Genomic DNA, 18,564 nt, shown 5'->3' on the forward strand with positions numbered 1-18,564 from the left:
TAGCTTTCTGTAACCCTCTCTTAGTTGTAGACATGATAATAGTATCGTCAGCGTACATAAGTGCCATTAGTTGTATATAATTGTCTAACACAGCATCATCGAAAGTAATGGGCTCACAACCTTTTTGTAAAAGATAATCCTCTAAGTCATTAATGAAGAGGGCAAACAGCAATGGTGATAAGTTTTCACCCTGTCTAACTCCTGTTAAACTTGCAAAATACTCAGATTTAGCCCCATTAACATATACACATGATTTTATATTTTTATACATATTGATAACTACATTAAGGAATTTACCCTGGATACCTATCTTTAAGAGCTTATACCAGAGTGCATCTCTCTTGTTCAGTAACATTTAAGAATGAAACAATATATTGTTATGCAGTAAGGTGACATCATACATTTTAGAGATGAAAATTAATTTGCAATATTTAATAAATATGATTGGTAGTAAACTTTAATTGCATTCAGTGTCCATATAAAATCTTAAAAATGCTCTTCTCTGATACTAAAATCAATCTTTGTCTATTTGAATTTTGACTAATGTTACCCCAAAAAGGCACATTTGTTTTCATCAGATTAATTTTATCAAGACAAAGAAATTTTTGAAATAAAGCTTTGTTACTAACGCTAATGAGACAAAATAATTACTATATTTTAACAAAAATATATATGAAAGGCTTTTATAAAAATAATTTTGACGAAACCTGAAAAAAAACATGTCTGCACATTTTCATTTGATGATGACCAAACAAGGAATTTTATAATAAAAACCAAAAAATAAATATTATTTCAGCTTTCTTATAAACTATTATGTGCCTGATTTTTCTCCCTTCTACAGACACCCATTTGGGCTCCACTGCCAGCACCCTGCCGGACCCTTCCCCGTCCCTCCACCCCATGCAGAGTGACGAGGGACACGAGAGATTCCTAACTGAAGAGGAAGGGGACGCGGTCAGCCTGCCGTCGGAGCGCAGCGTGGACCGTCCCACCCCAGAGGCGCCAATCATCACCAGCCCGCCACAGACACACAAGCCCGACCTGTATGACCTGGAGTGGAGGGCAGGCCGGGACGGAGGCAGCCCTATCAACGCTTACTTTGTCAAATATCGTAAGGTGAGGGCAAAAAAAAAAAAAAACACTGCCATGTTTTTCATATTTAACAACTAGCATGTATGCTAAACTATATGCTAAATGCAATTTTCTATGTTTTTTTTAAACATTTATATGGGTCCCCGGTGTGACTAGAGACTCCCAATGTATGAGAAAAAAACATCCATCTCTCTATTTCTCCACCTTTCTGGAAACCTGTTTTCAGTCAGATTTCTCTCCCCTTACGACGTCATAACAGGAGAAGCCATGGCCCTCCCCATTACTAATGTAACTTTCTATCACATCATCTCCAACTGTGATAATCACAACCCCAGTTACCTCTGAAAGAAGCTGGCAGTTAGATTTAGGGCCAATCAGAGCAGACTGGGCTTTGTGGAAGGCCGGGCTTAATATAAAACGACAGGCTTTAAAACAGAGCGTTTTAGACAGAGGCTGTAAAGAAGAGATTTAGCAATGGTACTGTGAGAAATATAAAGTTTTTTTTGGACACTATACAAGGAAAACTATTTCTTGTAGAAACCCAAATTACAATTTTGAACTTGAAAATAAGCATATTATGGGACCTTTAATGATCAATTTCATTACCTCTTCCTCGTGTGTTTTGCGTAAACCAACTGAGGATTAGCGAATGTAATTAGTTAATTAAATAAAGAGAGTATCAGCCCAGGACTTGAACTAATTTGCCTGTGTTTTGCTTCAGCCATAAAGTCATTCTGACTATAAAACGGCAGCGATACTAGTTAAGACTTTGTTGGCAGCGGAACTTCCGTTCAGCTGGAGTTGGAAATTGTGACAGAATTCTCACGAGGGGATTTGATATTCTGAAGCTGTTCCCTGTCGTTAAATGGGATCGGAAAGTGACTGAACTCTGGAAGACTGTAGACTGTCAACAGATGATTTTGTTTTTCTTTCTGTGTGTGTGTGTGTGTGTGTGTGTGTGTGTGTGCGCGCACGCGCGCGTGTGTGTGTGGTCGTCTTTCAATACCTTTTTTCTCTTGCCTGAGGTCTGAGGTTCCCCAATTATTTGATTGATTAATTCTACCCTTTTGTTTTTAGAACTTTACCTCTGCTGTTTCTGACATGTGTTGGGGGTTTGTGCTGTTTTAATCTTAATGTTATTTTTTCTATTCTACTTTTCCTATTGTATTTGGAGTTTTTATTATATCTATCTCGACTAAAAAGCAACTTTGGGTCAACTACTGGTGTTTTAAATGTGCTATTCGGATATAAATAATATAGAAGTGACTTGACTTTCTGTGTCTATGTGTGTGGCAGGTGGATGAATTGGGAACAGTGGTGAACTGGCAGACTGTGCGTGTCCCCGGCAGTGAGAAGACTCTGAGGCTGTCTGAGCTGGAGCCCTCCAGTCTCTATGAGGTTCTCATGGTCGCTCGCAGCTCAGCCGGAGAGGGACAGCCAGCCATGCTCACCTTCCGCACAGGCAAAGGTTAGTCAGAGCACTTCCTTATAAGACGAGAATTTCTATTTTTTTTCAATACTCTGAAACAAAAATCTTAACTTCTAAAGCACAACAACTAAAGTTTCTATAGTCATTTTTTGGCACTATTTTCAAGGTTATAACTGAAAGATTTGATCGTATTTTTTTAATTGTCTGATTTATGAAACATAGCACTTCCTTTTAAGGGGGAAAGAAATATAAAAATATATTAATAGTTTTTTCAATACTCTTCTTAACCAATTCTCAATTTCTTAAGCACTCAATTCAATTAAACTTTCACAATCATTCGTAGCAATATTTTGAAGGTAGTTACAAACCATTGGTTCATATTTTGTTAATAGTCTGATAAATGATACATTTTCTATTTAAAAACATGTTGAAAATGTATTTTAAAGACAGGGACATAGCATTTTTTTTATTTATAAAATGAAGAAAAAGAAAAAATGTACGCATAATTAGATATTGCAAAATTTGCCTAATTATTCTAAAAATTATAATACAAAAAATGTGGTTTTAATGCAAAACAAACTGGCAAAGTTTCATGATGATATCTATAAGTTAAACATTTTACCCTATTCACCTGCAGTGTCTCGCCTTAATATAAAAAAACAACACACCGTTAAAACAGCAAGTTTATTACCTTTAATTCCTATGTGTATTGGGCTGTTCAGTGTTTATTGCACTATTCCTGTGAATAACTGACCACTGGAACCCACCACTGGAAAAGGCCCTGTGATTCTAACACAGATATTATAGAGAAAGAGGAAAATTTCCGCTTGCCTAAAACATCAACGGTAAAAGTCAGGTTTTGGTGTCAGCCTTTCTAAGTTATAGAGCATCTGGACCTGGGATTTTTCACATTGGACAGACATCTAGGACCAAAAGTTATCGCAGAAGCAGCTAAAAACACGCGTCTCTCTCTCCATCGATAGCGGTCTCATGAGAGCCCCAAAAATATGTAAAGCACATTTGCGCTTGTTTGTGATTTATGACAGACAGAGGAAGTGGGATAGAGTCCTTTCAACCAAGCTGACTTTTTCTAGCTGCCTCTCGAGCACGTAGCAAAATAAATTAAGTCAACAGAAGATTAATAACTGAATTAGAAACAGATGAGATAGGCTGACGATAACTGGACGCAACAAAACAAAATGATTAAAAATGTATTTGAGGGAATATTATTCATTTAAATGACTCCTGCAACCACACAGATATTAAAATCCTAAATACAATAATTATTATCGGTATCATAATTGCAGTGAATGGCGTCGACTTTGTTTTTCTTTTTTTTTTTTTTTTAGACAAATGAAAAAAAAGAAATCCTAACAACCGCATGTTTTGAAAACTACCAATAATGTTTTACCACAGCTTGGTTTGACAAAATGTTCCCTGGTCAGAAATATGTAAAAATGTTGCCAAAAGCCACAAATATGATTATATCCCTATGGTGGTTATTTTACAAAATAGCCCTGGACCAAAATATTGCCAAAGAGTCGAAAAACCCGACGTCTTATGTCTGGTAGGACTCCAAACTAGCCATTACAATGCCTCCCAGCTAAGAAATATATGACTTATCATCAAGAAGGTCTTGGGTTTGAATCAAAATTTTATTTATTAATGTTACTGTTGAATATTTATTCTCTGTAAAATGTATCTGACCTGCATGTTGCCAGTTTTAAAACATTTTCCACAGAGCCTACTAAGTTTACTTTTCTTGCCTACATAATAGTCAAACATAACAATATAAAGTCCAAACAATAGCAAAATCAGCCTTTAAAGTCTCAGAATGTATACAAATGAAAACCTCAAATAATAAGATGCATAGAAAATATCCTCATATTGGGGGCGCCTTTAGCTCAGTTGGTAAGGCGCCCCCCTCCTGGGCCGGGCCCAGCTGCAGACCCGGGTTCGATTCCCGCCCGCGGTTGTTCTCTGCATGTCACTCCCCTCTCTGCCCCATTTCACCTCTCTCTCGGCACTATCAATAAAGCATAAAAATGCCCAAAAAATATCTTAAAAAAAATATATATATATATATCCTCATATCCTCAGTGATAGCTACATTTGTGTTAAGATATAAAAACTATATACTGTAATAATGGTTATTTTCATTAAATACAATTAGCTTTAGTTGTCACATACATGGTCTGTTTCTAAAAAGTGTTAAATCGAATACACATCCACATTACACACACTCACCCAAGCAACACACACACACCTAAGCATAACTAGTTGAGTGGGAACCTGAAACCAGCCCTGATAATAAAAAACCTGAACCGCTCCGGAAATTTTAAGATTTTCCAAGGCGACATCCGGAACTGCTCTATGGACCTTTGGTGGAACTGATAGCCTTGTTGACCCTGTTTTTCCTTGTTTTTCTTATCCCCTCCTTTTCCTCTTCCCCCTCTCTCTCTCTCTGTCTCTCTCTGTCTCTCTCTCTCCCTATCTCTCTCTCTCTCTCTCTCTCTCTGTCTCTCTCTCTCTCTCTCTCTCTCCCTCCATCAGAGAAGAGCACCACCTCCATCAACAAGAATCCCTCCAAGCCTCCCGTCATCTCCATGCCGCCCAAAGTCCAGGAGGAAAAAACGCCAAACACACACTTTGGTGTCGTCATACATGACAGAGGTAGGTGCAGAAGCCATCGTATACTGTCTGTTTTTTGTGTTGTTGCAGTTGTGTGTGTGCGTGTGTGTGTGTGTGTGTGTGTTTGTGTGCGTGTGTGTGTCTCTGCAGACATTCAATATCCTTTATTCAAACAAGGTGAAATGTATTTTCCAAGAGTGACCTGGTCAAGAAAGCAACGCTATGACATAATACATAAGCACAACCAACACATACAATTCTCATAGACCACATTAAGCATCCATTTAAAAATACAATACAAGATCAGGGACAAGAATATGACAATAAGTTAACAAGGACAGATATATTAAAATGAATAACCAAAACGTTTTCATGAAGCTATAACTTACGAACATATATGTTGGTTTATTAATTGTATCTGTCCTGGTTGATTTATTTTTGTGGGTCATTTGTAAGAACGTTTCGAGGCTTTATGTCATGTGGATACTAGCTATTGTTGAGTTCATGACTGAACTGTGTGGGATAGATCTCAAAGAGCTCAGTGTTTAGATGTGGTCTGCTTTGTTTCTCTCGTCCTCTGAGTACAAACAAGTGTAAGGGGAAGGTGACACCCTGTAATGACTCTTTGGATGAAAGATGCTGTAAGCAGAAAGCTGTGAGAATGCACACGTCTTTAGGGCCACATCTAAGTGTGTGTGTGTGTGTGTGTGTGTGTGTGTGTGTGTGTGTGTGTGTGTGTGTGTGTGTGTGTGTGTGTGTGTTTGTTTGTTTGTTTGTTTGTTTGTTTGTGAGGTTGTGAGGTTGTGTGTGTGAATATTTTATTCACCTTACAAGCAGGCCTTCTTTGCTTCAAACTCACATTGGTCTTTCCACTAACCCCCCCCCCCTCTCTCCCTCACTTTTTCTCTCTCTGTCTCTCTCTCTCTCTCTCACTCTCTTGCGCTCTCTAACTGTGTGGCTCAGAGCCCAGGCAGTAAGTACACATTACTCCACGGCATGCCGCTTTCACAGTCGAGTCTATTCTATTCCCTCCGCCTTTCTATGTAAACTTCATCCATCCTTTAACTTGAGTATGTATGCTGCGATGACGGTTGCCAGATCCTTGTGTGTGTTGTTTTCCAGTAAAGTCCCCAAAAAGTTTGACGACTCAAATATTGTTATTATATTTTTTTTTTTTCTGTCGCAGTTCCCGAGGCGCCCGATCGCCCCACTATCTCCATGGCTACTGAGAGTTCGGTGTATGTCACATGGATACCGCGGGCCAATGGCGGCTCTCCGATCACAGCATTCCGAGTGGAGTACCGTCGCGGCCGCAGCACAGAGTGGGTCGTGGCTGCAGATAACATCTCACCTCTCAAGCTCTCTGTGGAAGTCCGCAATCTAGACCCAGGTGAGAGACGTTCACATAGCTCATAACTTCTCCTCTTTACAGTCCAGTGGAGCTTGACGTGATTCCTCTGCCCAGATAAAAAAGGGGCCTTATTGTGTGTGTGTGTGTGTGTGTGTGTGTGTGTGTGTGTGTGTTTGTGTGTGTGCGTGTGTCTGTGTGTGTGCGTGTGTCTGTGTGTGTCTGTGTGTGTTTGTGTGCGTGTGTGTCTTCTTGATCCTTCACCTAGTAAGAAAAATTGAAAAAGAATATATACAGGTCTTGAATGAACATGAGACATGACCCGGTTTTGCTTATCGGACGTTATATTTATTTTCTTATGTCAAGATTTGAATCATCGAAACTTAATCCAGATGTATGCTACCTGTTCCACTGCTGCACAGGAGAGTGGCTCATGCATTGCAGCTAGAGCTTATATAGGCTTAACATGGTTGAAGGTGGTAGTCAGCGATTCTGGACAACACTTCTTTGTCAAAATCACTTTTAGTCAAAACCTGGGAATATTTCCTCACAATCCACTACCTGTCTGTACTGTGTGTGTGTGCAATGAAAAAGCTGATGCTATTACACAGCTTAGGCTCTGTAAACTGGCTTGTTGCTTGTTACAGTGGACCCCTTTGTTTACATCCCAGTTTAGAAAGCCAGGTAGAGAGAGACAGGTAAAGCCAGGTAGAGAGAGACAGGTAAAGCCAGGTAGAGAGAGACAGGTAAAGCCAGGTAGAGAGAGACAGGTAAAGCCAGGTAGAGAGAGACAGGTAAAGCCAGGTAGAGAGAGACAGGTATCGAATTGTGAGGAGATATTCACTTATTTTGACGAAATGTGAATTTGAACAACAAGCATTTCTCCAGAATAGCTGACTCCACTTTTAAAGCATTCTGATATTGCACCATAAGATATATTGATAGGCACTACAGAAAAACACAAATGTACTGCTCACTACCACTGCACTGTAACATTGTCCCTAACGTTGTTCTTCTTTCTCAGGTTCCAACTACAAGTTCCGTGTGGCTGCGATGAACCTGTATGGAGAGAGTCCTCACAGCATCACCTCTAAGCCCTACCAGGTTCCCCAGGCCAGCCCGCGCATCGCAGACCGGCCCGTGGTCGGACCGCACATCACCAACACAGACGCTATCAGTGACACACAGATCATGCTGCGATGGACTGTGAGTACAACACTGACATTTTCTTAATTATTTTGAACAACCTAAGCATATTTTTTTAGTTTTGGGTGTTATTACTACTCATCAAGACAAAAGGTGGAGTTAGTTATTCTAGCGAATGCTTTTTAGTCAAAATCAGTGAATATCTCTTCAGGATCGGCCACCTGTCCGTACTGTGTGTGTTCACTGTTCACTGAAAAAGAAAATAAGGAATTAATACACAACCTAGGCTCTGTAAACGGCTAAGTAAACAGAGGGGCTTGGACCAATCGCTGAAGCTTTCAACACTGCTTTGGACACAGTATACGGACAGGAATCGGATTGTGAAGGGATACTGAATTCACTGATTTTGACAAAAAGTGATGTAGACAACAAGCGTTCCCAAGAATCGCTGACTCCACCTTTTAATTCCTTTGACCTAAAAGTAAGCAGCATCTCTTAAAAGGAGTCACATGGCACAAGAGCAGTAAGATTTTATACAAACCTACTTGCAAGAGAAAAAAAAAGGTTCATCTTTGACCGACCATATTTGTCCCAGTCACTTACACACAGTCCCAGAACCCCCGCAATCAGCTTCACGTTTTTAAATCCACCTTTTGCCCCTGTCCGGTGACAGGCCAACAGCTGGCTCACCTGTGCTAACCCTAAACCCCTGCTGGTGGGTCTTTTAGAAAAGCTTTTCGTCTCAATCAAGCCTCTTTTTGAATTGAGCCTCTGTACTGATTAAAGCAACTCTCTAACCCAGAGGCCCCTGTTCGTGTACGTTTTAAATTCTGTTCCCATCAAAGCAGTTTGTCCTCCTCAAAGCAGATGGACAAAGATAGTTCCCCCCACATTTACTTAACCTCAGACGGTCTCATTATTACGTCCTGAACTTCAGACAGACAGTGCAATCACAGGCCTATTGCTTGCAGTCCTGGACATGTGCTGATAACAAGCCCCCACCCCCCCGCCCCCCCCCCCCCCCCCCCTCCATTAGTCGTTGGATAATGTTCCTCTTTGAATAATAATTGCCCACTAGATTGCTGCAGTCTTAACCTAATCTTCTTTTGTTTTTCCATCCATTCCCCCTGTACAGTATAGTCCCACGAGTAACAACAACACTCCCATCCAAGGCTTCTACATCTACTACCGGCCCACAGACAGCGACAATGACAGCGACTACAAGAGGGCTGTGGTGGAAGGTAAGTGGAGAAAGGCAAATGTGAGTGTCTGTTTGTGTGTGTGTGTGTTTCTGCTTTCATATAGAGACTATGTTCCGAATCTCATATTCTTTCTTTTTTCTATTCTACATATTATAGCTGATCACAAAAAGTATGTTGTTAGCATGCAGTATGCAGCAATTGAATTGTAGTAGGGCATCTGTGTATTTTTCAGCATGCTGCATCTGCCCACATGTATTGAGACATCCTACATCTTTTTCTACCATACTAAATAGTGAGGAAGTATGGGGATTGGAACGCAGGGCGAGTGTGTAGCTGGTGTAGATTGCGTTGTGGACAGCGCCGTCCTGTCCCGGATGTTAAGCTTTCGCGCTCTGTAGATAAACAGGGACTAGGAAGTGTAATGGATACTGTGTGTGTTGGGAGTGGAGTGGGGTGTAGTAGTAGTGTGTAAAAAGAGACAGAGAGAGAGAGAGAGAGACATAGAGAGGGAGACACACACACAGAGGGAGAGAGAGAGGGGGGGGGGGAAAGGGGCATTTCTGCTTCTTTGATTTATAGAGAGTGCTGTCCTCTGGTCCAGCAGGGCTTTCTGAAATCTGTTTTTAATAAATGGTTGGTTGCCAGAGAGCTGAAATATGAGCCGGGCCACAGGAGAGCGGCTCAGGTTGCGGCGTGGAATGCTAACAGTGGAGCCTGGTACAGGACTGGAAGGCAGGAGTCAGGACCTTATTTTTTTCTTCACTAAAAACCAAAAGCACTTTAACATCTGAACGAGCTGCTTTTTCAACACGATTGTCACTGTCTGGGACAAATGTCTGTAGGGCAGGGTAGCCACGGAGCGCTGCTGTGAAGGACGAAAAGAACTAGGATTAAAATGGGATATATTGAGTTCAAACGGTTACAAAGAGCTGTTTTTATATAGCAATTTAATCAATTCAATGTGTGTTTACGGCCTACTTACATTTGATATGTAATTAATTATCTAAATGCTGTGTCACTGAGCCAGTATCTAATACATACTGGATTGACATTGATGTTTCCCGCTTTTTAACCTTAAAATCAATGTTGAATATTTATTTTTAAAATGTTAGTAGTACCATTTGATATACATGTTTCAGTCTCAGCACTAACCACTACACCACTCGCTTGTTTTGTTGTCCCCACTTAAAACACTTCAAATCTACTTTGGGACAGAGGTCGCACATATGCAGTGATTTATAATACTATATATTAAACATACATTACACAGCAAGAAACAGCGGCTTTTTTTTAGCCGTATTTGATGGAAATGTAGCTGTTTGAGTGTTTAAGATCCTCAACTCATCTGAGATTTCAGAGCACGCAATAGTGTGTGTGTGTGTGTGTGTGTGTGTGTGTGTGTGTGTGTGTGTGTGTGTGTGTGTGTGTGTGTGTGTGTGTGTGTGTGTGTGTGTGTGTGTGTGTGTGTGTGTGTGTGTGTGTGTGTGTGTGTGTGTGTGTGTGTGTGTGTGTGTGTGTGTGTGTGTGTGTGTGTGTGTGTGTGTGTGTGTCTTTGTGTGTGAATACTGGAGGCAAGCCAGGACAAACATGAAGCTGCCATATATGGAACTTGTCTAGAGTAAAGCAACTGTCTGGGCCCTCGTGGGACTGACGGAATAAGAGAGAAGTGTGTGTGTGTGTGTGTGTGTGTGTGTGTGTGTGTGTGTGTGTGTGTGTGTGCGTGAGAGAGTGCGCCTGTGTGTGTGCGTGAGAGAGTGCGCCTGTGTGTGTGCGTGAGAGAGTGCATAAAGAAACACTACCTCCATTGAAGTTTCAGACATAAAGAGAATAGCTATTTGTGAGTCAACACTGGCACTCAGGAAGTGATTTTTCATGTTTGCCTTCCCTTTGTCCCGCCTTCAGGAGTGAAACACTGGCACCTGATTGGTCATCTCCAGGCCGAGACGTCCTATGACATCAAGATGCAGTGCTATAACGATGGAGGGGAGAGCGAATACAGCAACGTCATGATCTGTGAGACCAGAGGTAAGAAAAACACACAGAGACACACACACACACACACACACACTGTCTCTCTCACTCACTCACACACACACACACACACACTCACACACACACACACACACACACACACACACACACACACACACACACACACACACACACACACACCAATTGCACCGCGCAAGACTCATGACTCACACGTCAAGCAAAGCCTCCACTTTATCAGAAGTCCGGGCATGTTTTCCTGTGAAGGCTGTAACTTTAATGACGGGTACGATTGACATAATTACACAAGGTATATGTGCCTGTGTTTTTACGAGACCAGCAACAATGGCTTGCGTTATAGCGTTTGGTGTTATCTTTTTTGCTTGAGGGTAACAGGCTGGCCCTCATGTCCCTCTTAAACTCAGATGGTAGTCATTTCAAATAACTTTTTTTTCTGTCAGTACCTTTCCATGATAATACATGTAACAATGTCTATTTATTATCTATTGTATCGCTATTTATTTGATTTCTTTTTATCGCTACTTATTTTATCCTTATTATCTTTTCCTTGCTAATCCTTCAATGACCTATGTTCGTCTATTTATCGGGTTTTATTTTGACAAGGCAAGACAAGGCAAGTTTATTTCTATAGCACAGTTCAGACACAAGGCCATCCAAAGTGCTTTACAGGGGCACGATTAAAATACATCAAGTATAGAATACACATTAGAAAAGCGAATGAGAAATAAAACATTTAAATAAAAGAAAAATCACAGGTTAAAAGGGAAACAGAAAAGTCTTCAGATTTGATTTAAAGGAGCTTAGAGTTGTAACACTTTGGATGTTGTTTGTGTGGATGGGGTAAACAGTAAATGCCCTTATTTGGGATCAATAAAGTTGTCTAATCTAACCTAACCTCTCCTCCCTCTCTCTGCTCCAGCTCGTCAGTCCCCAGGCTCTCCCAGCCAGCACCCAGTCACCCCTCCCGGCCCCCACCAGCCAGAGACGCCCAGCTCCCCTGGAGGGCTGCTCTACCTCATCGTGGGCTGTGTGTTGGGAGTCATGGTGCTCATCCTGCTTGCTTTCATCGCCATGTGTCTGTGGAGGAACCGCCAGCAAAACAACATGCACAGTGAGTTCCAACCCAGTTTTTTATTTATTGATTTAACCTTTATATACAGCCCTGGAAAAAAAAGTAATAGACCAGTCTGGATTTTTCTTAAATCTTTATCTCTACATTACTTATTGAAAATGCTCTAAATGACAATATTTTCATTGAGAATTTGGTAGAAATGTAGTCAGTAGTTTATAATATAAAATCAAAATGTTAATTTTGCTCAAACATATGCATCTAAAGAGTAAAACAAGAGACACTGAACATTTGGAATAGTCTCTTAATTTTTCCCGGAGCTGTGTATATACAGGCAAGTCATGAGCAAAGGCTTGTAGGGCGGTATGATATCAGGAAAACGTACGATATGCGTTATATTAGTGAATGTTGCGAAGGCAATATCACTTGCGATAAATGAACAAATAGTTAAATATACAGTGCCTCGCTGCTCTGAGTTGACTGCCGACAAAGACCCCAGATAGTAAGTAGACTATGCAGATGCTGAGCAAAATGTATGAAAAAATGTATTGCATTTTTTTCATTCCAAAAACATTGTTTTTTATTGTTTATTATGTATTGATCACTTTAGCGAAACATCTTTATGGCCCCCTTTTACATCTTTTTCTGATTGGCCACATCTGATCGGCCAAATACTGTATTGATATGCATAGCGTAAATACATGGCACATGGGAACCATGGCTAGCATTTATTGCATTTTCGATATTTGTTGCATTTTTCGGCTAGCATAAAAGAAGTATGCTCCTCACACTCCTTTACGATAATGAGTTTAAAAACCATCTATTGGGGCGCTCTGGTGGCATCGTGGATATAGCGCGTACCATATCGGCTCCAGCCTTCGTTGCGGCCTCAAATCCGACCCGTGGACCTTCACTGCAGGTCATCCTCCCTCTCTCTCTTGAAAATGCAAAAAAAAATCTTGAAAAAAAGGAAAAAAAAAACATCTACCATACAGCGTCTTTCACTTTTTTCGTTTTACTGTACTTTAAAATGAGCTTGCCGCACCAGCGAACCTACAAAGGGTTAACTCCATTATAGTTTTGTGATGTTTAAGATGGTTGGCCCCCAGTGAGCACGTGCAGCTTATTCCGAGTGTTCACAATGCATATATGGATCCCACAGCGCCTGCTAAAGGGTTTGCCGTTTTTGGATGGACTCTTTACCAGACCTTTTGGAACCGTAAATATAGTGTGGGGGTTTGTGTAGCTTAAAGATTTTGGCACACAGCTCAAGTTGAGTCACAGGTGCTTGACTTTCTGTGTGATAAATCTCAACATGCGATTTTTTTTTAAATACCTTAGTTTTCAGTACTATATCAAAAGTCATGTGTAGTGTCTTCAACTTGCTTTTTGTAAATGTAAATATATACAGTAAGTGCATTATGTGATGTTAACTCAAGCTGCTTTACATTACCAAGATAAGTAACTTTCTACACTTAAAAAAAAGAATAACATTGGCTCTTCGGATGCGTAAAGGAGACATTTATTTCATATTTAAAGGGTAAAATAGTGTGGAGAAAAAAAAATAAACCACTTGTTTATAGGCAATCAAACAACTACAAACAGACAAATTAGTTTTACACTATTTAATTCATAATGAACTTATACATAGATTGGGTCATAGGTTGGATGAAGGTTGAATACTTAGCTTTCTTTGATACCACAGTACATTTTTTTTTGTTTGGGTGAAATATTCCTTTAAACTAGACTCGATCAGATATTCAAACTGCCTTTACCCTAACCATTCTTATTTTTAAAAGATCTATTTGTATTGACAGATGCTCAAACTACAGCACAATTGCAGTTCAAACAATGTGTCAAGTTCCATTCCTGCATTTGGAAACATACCCTAACCATTTTACCTCCCCTCTCGTCTATAGAGTATGACCCTCCTGGCTACCTGTACCAGCCAGCGGAGATGAATGGCCACGTTCTAGAGTACACCACTCTTCCCGGGTCGGGGCGGATCAACGGTGGAGTCCACGGGGGCTACGGGATGTCCCAGGGCTGCCACCACCTCCACCATAAACTGCCCAACGGACTGGGCATGCTCAACGGCTCGGGCAGCCTCTTCACACCGGGACACACACACAGTCACGAAGGCACCCTGCCCCACAGCACGCGGGACTGTGAACACACACATCCGCACCACCACCATAATGTGAGTGCTGCAGGCCCACTCCAGACTACCTGTCTAACTACCTCATATTCATTCGCTTTTGAATGTTCTATTTCTTTTAATTCGCTTTTCTAATGTGTATTATGTATTTTAATCTTGCCCCTGTAAAGCACTTTGAGTGGCCTTGTGTCTGAATTATGCTATATACATAAACTTGCCTGGCCTTGCCTTGCATAATTATCGACGACTTATTCATATTTTCCATAATGTACAATTGTCACGTGCAAATTCAATTGGTTTTGGCTAAAGGTGTATTTTGTGTCTTCATTTCAGGGTGGAGGCATGTACACAGCTCTGCCCCAAACAGAGACATCGGACTGTATGAGCTGTCAAAACCTCTGCAACAATAACAGGTAAGAGGAGAATAACGTATTTTTTCTGTTATAGCACTGCATTTGTGGATGTCATTTTCTCTTGATTTTAGTGCAAAATAGAGCTCCTTTTGTATTAAACAACACTTATTTAGTGTCTTTCTGTAGAAATATTATCATACTACTTTAGGTGTGCAACATATGTGTGCAGCATAACATACAATCTGTGTGGAACTCATTGTAAACCAACCTGCTGCTTCTGGTGAGAAAACGATGGGCCTAATTGCTATCGCAGGGAAATGCACATCACTCATATTTCAGCTGAGCAAAAGTCTCACACGCACACACGCACGCACGCACACACGCACGCACGCACACACACACACACACACACACACACATCCCCGCTAGTACTGTTTATGTTCTTAAGGGTCCCGAGCATCACAGTTTACCCTGTGTGCACCCAGCCAGCAGACCTAATGAGCCCTGTGTTTATTTACCTCGGGCTGCCATGGGGAAAGTGTGTGTGTGTGTGTGTGTGTGTGTGTGTGTGTGTGTGTGTGTGTGTGTGTGTGTGTGTGTGTGTGTGTGTGTGTGTGTGTGTGTGTGTGTGTGTGTGTGTGTGTGTGTGTGTGTGTGTGTGTGTGTGTGTGTGTGTGTGTGTGTGTGTGTGTGTGTGTGTGTGTGTGTGTGTGTGTGTTTGATCACATGATCCAATCACGTAACCGATAGAGAGAAGCTGACTTGTGGGAAATATGGTTAATATCGCTGCATGCAACTGTCTACGCTCGGGATCTTCAGAGAAAACCAAACCACAATGTGTCACAGTTATTTACAGGCAGTGACAAACATACCTTTTATCTCTGGTTCAATAGTTGAAAACGCTTTTTGCAGCTGTGTCATAATGCTGCAGTTGTGTTAGCGATGTGACGGTTTTGCACACTGCTTTGTTATTATGTTTCAGTTTTTTCGGGCATGCTTTCGAAGAATACAATTTATCACAAATCAGACAATTAACAGCGTTTATGAACAAATCCTTCTGTAATAAAAGTTGATGTGGAAGTGCTTCAGAAGTTGAGACTATTGGTTCAGAGTATTGAAAAAAAAACGTAATGACCAATAAAGATGGTTGAATATGAGAACTATACAGACGCAAACAGACAAGGTTTTAGTGAAATAAACACCAAAATGTAAATGTTTGACGTTTTTATTTTTACTAGTATGAACAAACCCATGTAGCCTATTGAAGCCTAATAACCAAAACATATCAAATTAACCAATGCTTGAAACAACTTTGTTTCGGCCTCATTGTCTTGCATTAACACAAGTTCTTTCTGTCCTGTGTGTGTGTCTGTGTGTCTGTGTGTGTGTGTGTGTGTGTGTGTGTGTGTGTGTGTGTGTGTGTGTGTGTGTGTGTGTGTGTGTGTGTGTGTGTGTGTGTGTGTGTGTGTGTGTGTGTGTGTGTGTGTGTGTGTCTGTGTCTGTGTCTGTGTCTGTGTCTGTGTCTGTGTCTGTGTCTGTGTCTGTGTGTGTATGTGTGTGAGTGTCTTTGTCAAACTCACATATATTTGCAGAGAACACTTACACACTAACCACAATGGTAGGGCTAAGTCTGACTCAGAAACACTCAGAGAAATGCCCGGGCACCTTATTAACAAAACACGGCCCACTTTTGAATTTTTTTTTTTCCATCTTTCAGATGTTACAACAAGACCAACGGCACTTTCTCCAGCGGCACTCTGCCACTAATGCACCGTGTGGCTGGGTGCCAGCAGCAGCAGCAGCAGCAGCAGGGGCAAGACGGGCTGGAGATGGTGCCTCTAGGCCAGGTCTCACTGCAGACAGACAGCCACACACACTGTGGAGAGCAGGGCCCCGACACAGGCTACCACCACCACCACCAGCCAGACACACACACACAGTCCTCGTCCTCGCCCTCGCAACATTCCTGCTGTCTGGTCGGGAACAATGAAAACTGTCCAGCAGACAATACTGGTCAGAGACTTAATACCATATAATGTCCCCAATAATCTTTCCAAGTATTTTGTCTTCTTCATACTCCACCATTTTTTCTCTCTCTCTTGTCTACTTTTTTTCACTTCTCTGTTATACAGGAAACAAAATGTATTTCGGAAAATCTCCTGATCGTGTTTGGATTATATTTGAATCAAAACACCAATTAGTTGACTCATGAGGGTTGATAATACAAAGAAAAGAAAATGGACAAAAAATAGATTGAGTGAGATGATATTTTCACCACTCTGGGTTAGCGTAGTATACCATTAATATCGTAACAGCCTTGAATAACTTCCTGGGGGATTGTTGTTACCCTGATGCTGCTAGCCAACCATCTGTGCCTCCAGGAAGTCACTTGTACTGGCCAAGAAAATATTAATTGGAATCATTTAAAGGCAAAAATCTTTGGACCGAATCAGGCTCTAGCTGATTCCAGTGTCTGTGTTCGTTTGGCTAAGCTAACCTGCTCCTGGCTATAGCCTCATATTTAAACTGTTGCTTTAATACTTTGAAATGGAACTGTCAGTTTCTTCTTCTTCATGCCTAAACAAGTAGATTTATATCTCATGACCAATCCCATTACCATGTTGTGAGCAGATTAACTATGCAGCAAAAATCATAAATTACACTGTAGGCCTCTCCAGAACCGGCGCTTGTCTTTTTTAATACGTTTTTCCTTCTGCTTTTCAGTCATGTCAATGATGGTTAATGAAATAGATGTTGTAATATGTAGTATGTTGCTAGCTATGGTGGCCCCCCTTTGTTTGTATAGCATTTGTTTACATACCAGTTTACAGAGCCTAGGCACACAGTGCGGACAGGTTACGGATCATGGGAAGATATCCACTGATTTTGAAAAAAAGTGATTTTCGTTCTGCAGAATAGCTGACTCCATCTTTAAAAAATGTTCTGTGCTTTTTTTTTGTTTTGTAATATTTTGTTGTCAGAAATAAAAAAAATCGTTCAATCATTCATTAGTATGCATGATAAATAATCTCTCTCTCTCTCTGTCTCTCTCTCTCCCTCCTTTCAGCTGAGGAGGATCTGGAGTGTGTGGACCTGGAGGGGCCTGTGGTTGGTTGGGACAGTCTGGTCCTAACAGACACACACACACACACTCTCACTCTCTCACTCCTCACACATGGGATGGGAACAGACTTGGACTGTGACGAGAAGCCTGGCTGGATCTCCAGCAGCAGCCTGGCAGGAGAACTCATCCAGCCCGGGCCACAGGAGGTCTAAGCGGGCACAGCAGCAGCCCCCCTACACCCCCCCCCCCCCTCCACACACACACCCACGTGGAGGTTTTTCACAGAAACCGGATGTGAGACCGTTTTTTTGGATATATCAGCAGCGTAAAGGAAGCTATGGGATAGTCAAAGACACTGCCAGATACGGTGACAAAGGACACAATACGTTTGATGGACTAAGATGAGAAAGACAGCGTGGGAAAATAAGACTTGAGAGCAAAAGCGCAAAGACATTAACGTTGATCAAAGACATTAACCGTATCCCACTGGAGGGTTGGACTCATAAAAAACAAAACAAAGAAGATCAAAAAACGAACTCTTTAGATGACTTATTTATTTTTTCTAGTAGTAAAATATTATTTCATATGAATGTATCTGTTGTTTTAAAGGAAAAAAAGTTTGTCTTTTATATTATTTATGCCTTTTTTTTTTTTGGATGAGAAATACTTTTTATTTTTTGTTTGTTGTTGTTTTGTTCCCACTCCAGATGTGTGTGGAGATTAGCAATTTGTCTGTGTAAAAGTTTTGTAATAATATAAAGAGAAGCTATGGAAGAGTAAATGAGGACGTATTTTCAAGTCTTTTCTACTAACCAATTCATTATTAATTTATTTTTTTATTTCACCTTTATTTAAACAGGGAAGTCATTAGAAACAAGTTGTTATTCACCATGGCAGCCTGACAAGCAACTCAGGGGCTAGGGGATATAATACATTAGACATAAAATTAAATTTAAAATTACATAAATTATTACTTAAATACCAAACTAAAATGGGCAATGAGAACAGAGACAGACAACAATCGACAAAAAAAATAGCATTTCACAGGTACATGGATGGCAG

The 18,564-nt window shown here is 40.9% G+C and overlaps 1 protein-coding gene across 1 annotated transcript in view; it reads left to right on the forward strand.

The window, feature by feature from the left end:
- cdon (cell adhesion associated, oncogene regulated) overlaps positions 1 to 18,262 on the forward strand; it is a 40,911-nt gene extending 22,649 nt beyond the window's left edge. The window contains exons 8-19 of the mRNA XM_080053773.1: positions 842 to 1,116; positions 2,389 to 2,560; positions 5,075 to 5,194; positions 6,339 to 6,542; positions 7,525 to 7,706; positions 8,782 to 8,887; positions 10,751 to 10,873; positions 11,778 to 11,969; positions 13,847 to 14,127; positions 14,419 to 14,498; positions 16,156 to 16,451; positions 17,506 to 18,262. Coding sequence (XP_079909899.1) covers positions 842 to 1,116; positions 2,389 to 2,560; positions 5,075 to 5,194; positions 6,339 to 6,542; positions 7,525 to 7,706; positions 8,782 to 8,887; positions 10,751 to 10,873; positions 11,778 to 11,969; positions 13,847 to 14,127; positions 14,419 to 14,498; positions 16,156 to 16,451; positions 17,506 to 17,714 — 2,240 coding nt within the window. The 3' untranslated portion in view covers positions 17,715 to 18,262. The remainder of the gene's footprint in view (positions 1 to 841; positions 1,117 to 2,388; positions 2,561 to 5,074; positions 5,195 to 6,338; positions 6,543 to 7,524; positions 7,707 to 8,781; positions 8,888 to 10,750; positions 10,874 to 11,777; positions 11,970 to 13,846; positions 14,128 to 14,418; positions 14,499 to 16,155; positions 16,452 to 17,505) is intronic.
- The last annotated feature ends 302 nt before the right edge of the window (positions 18,263 to 18,564 follow it).

This window comes from Ammodytes marinus, assembly GCF_949987685.1.
Source record: "Ammodytes marinus genome assembly, chromosome: 3".
NCBI lineage: Eukaryota > Metazoa > Chordata > Actinopteri > Uranoscopiformes > Ammodytidae > Ammodytes > Ammodytes marinus.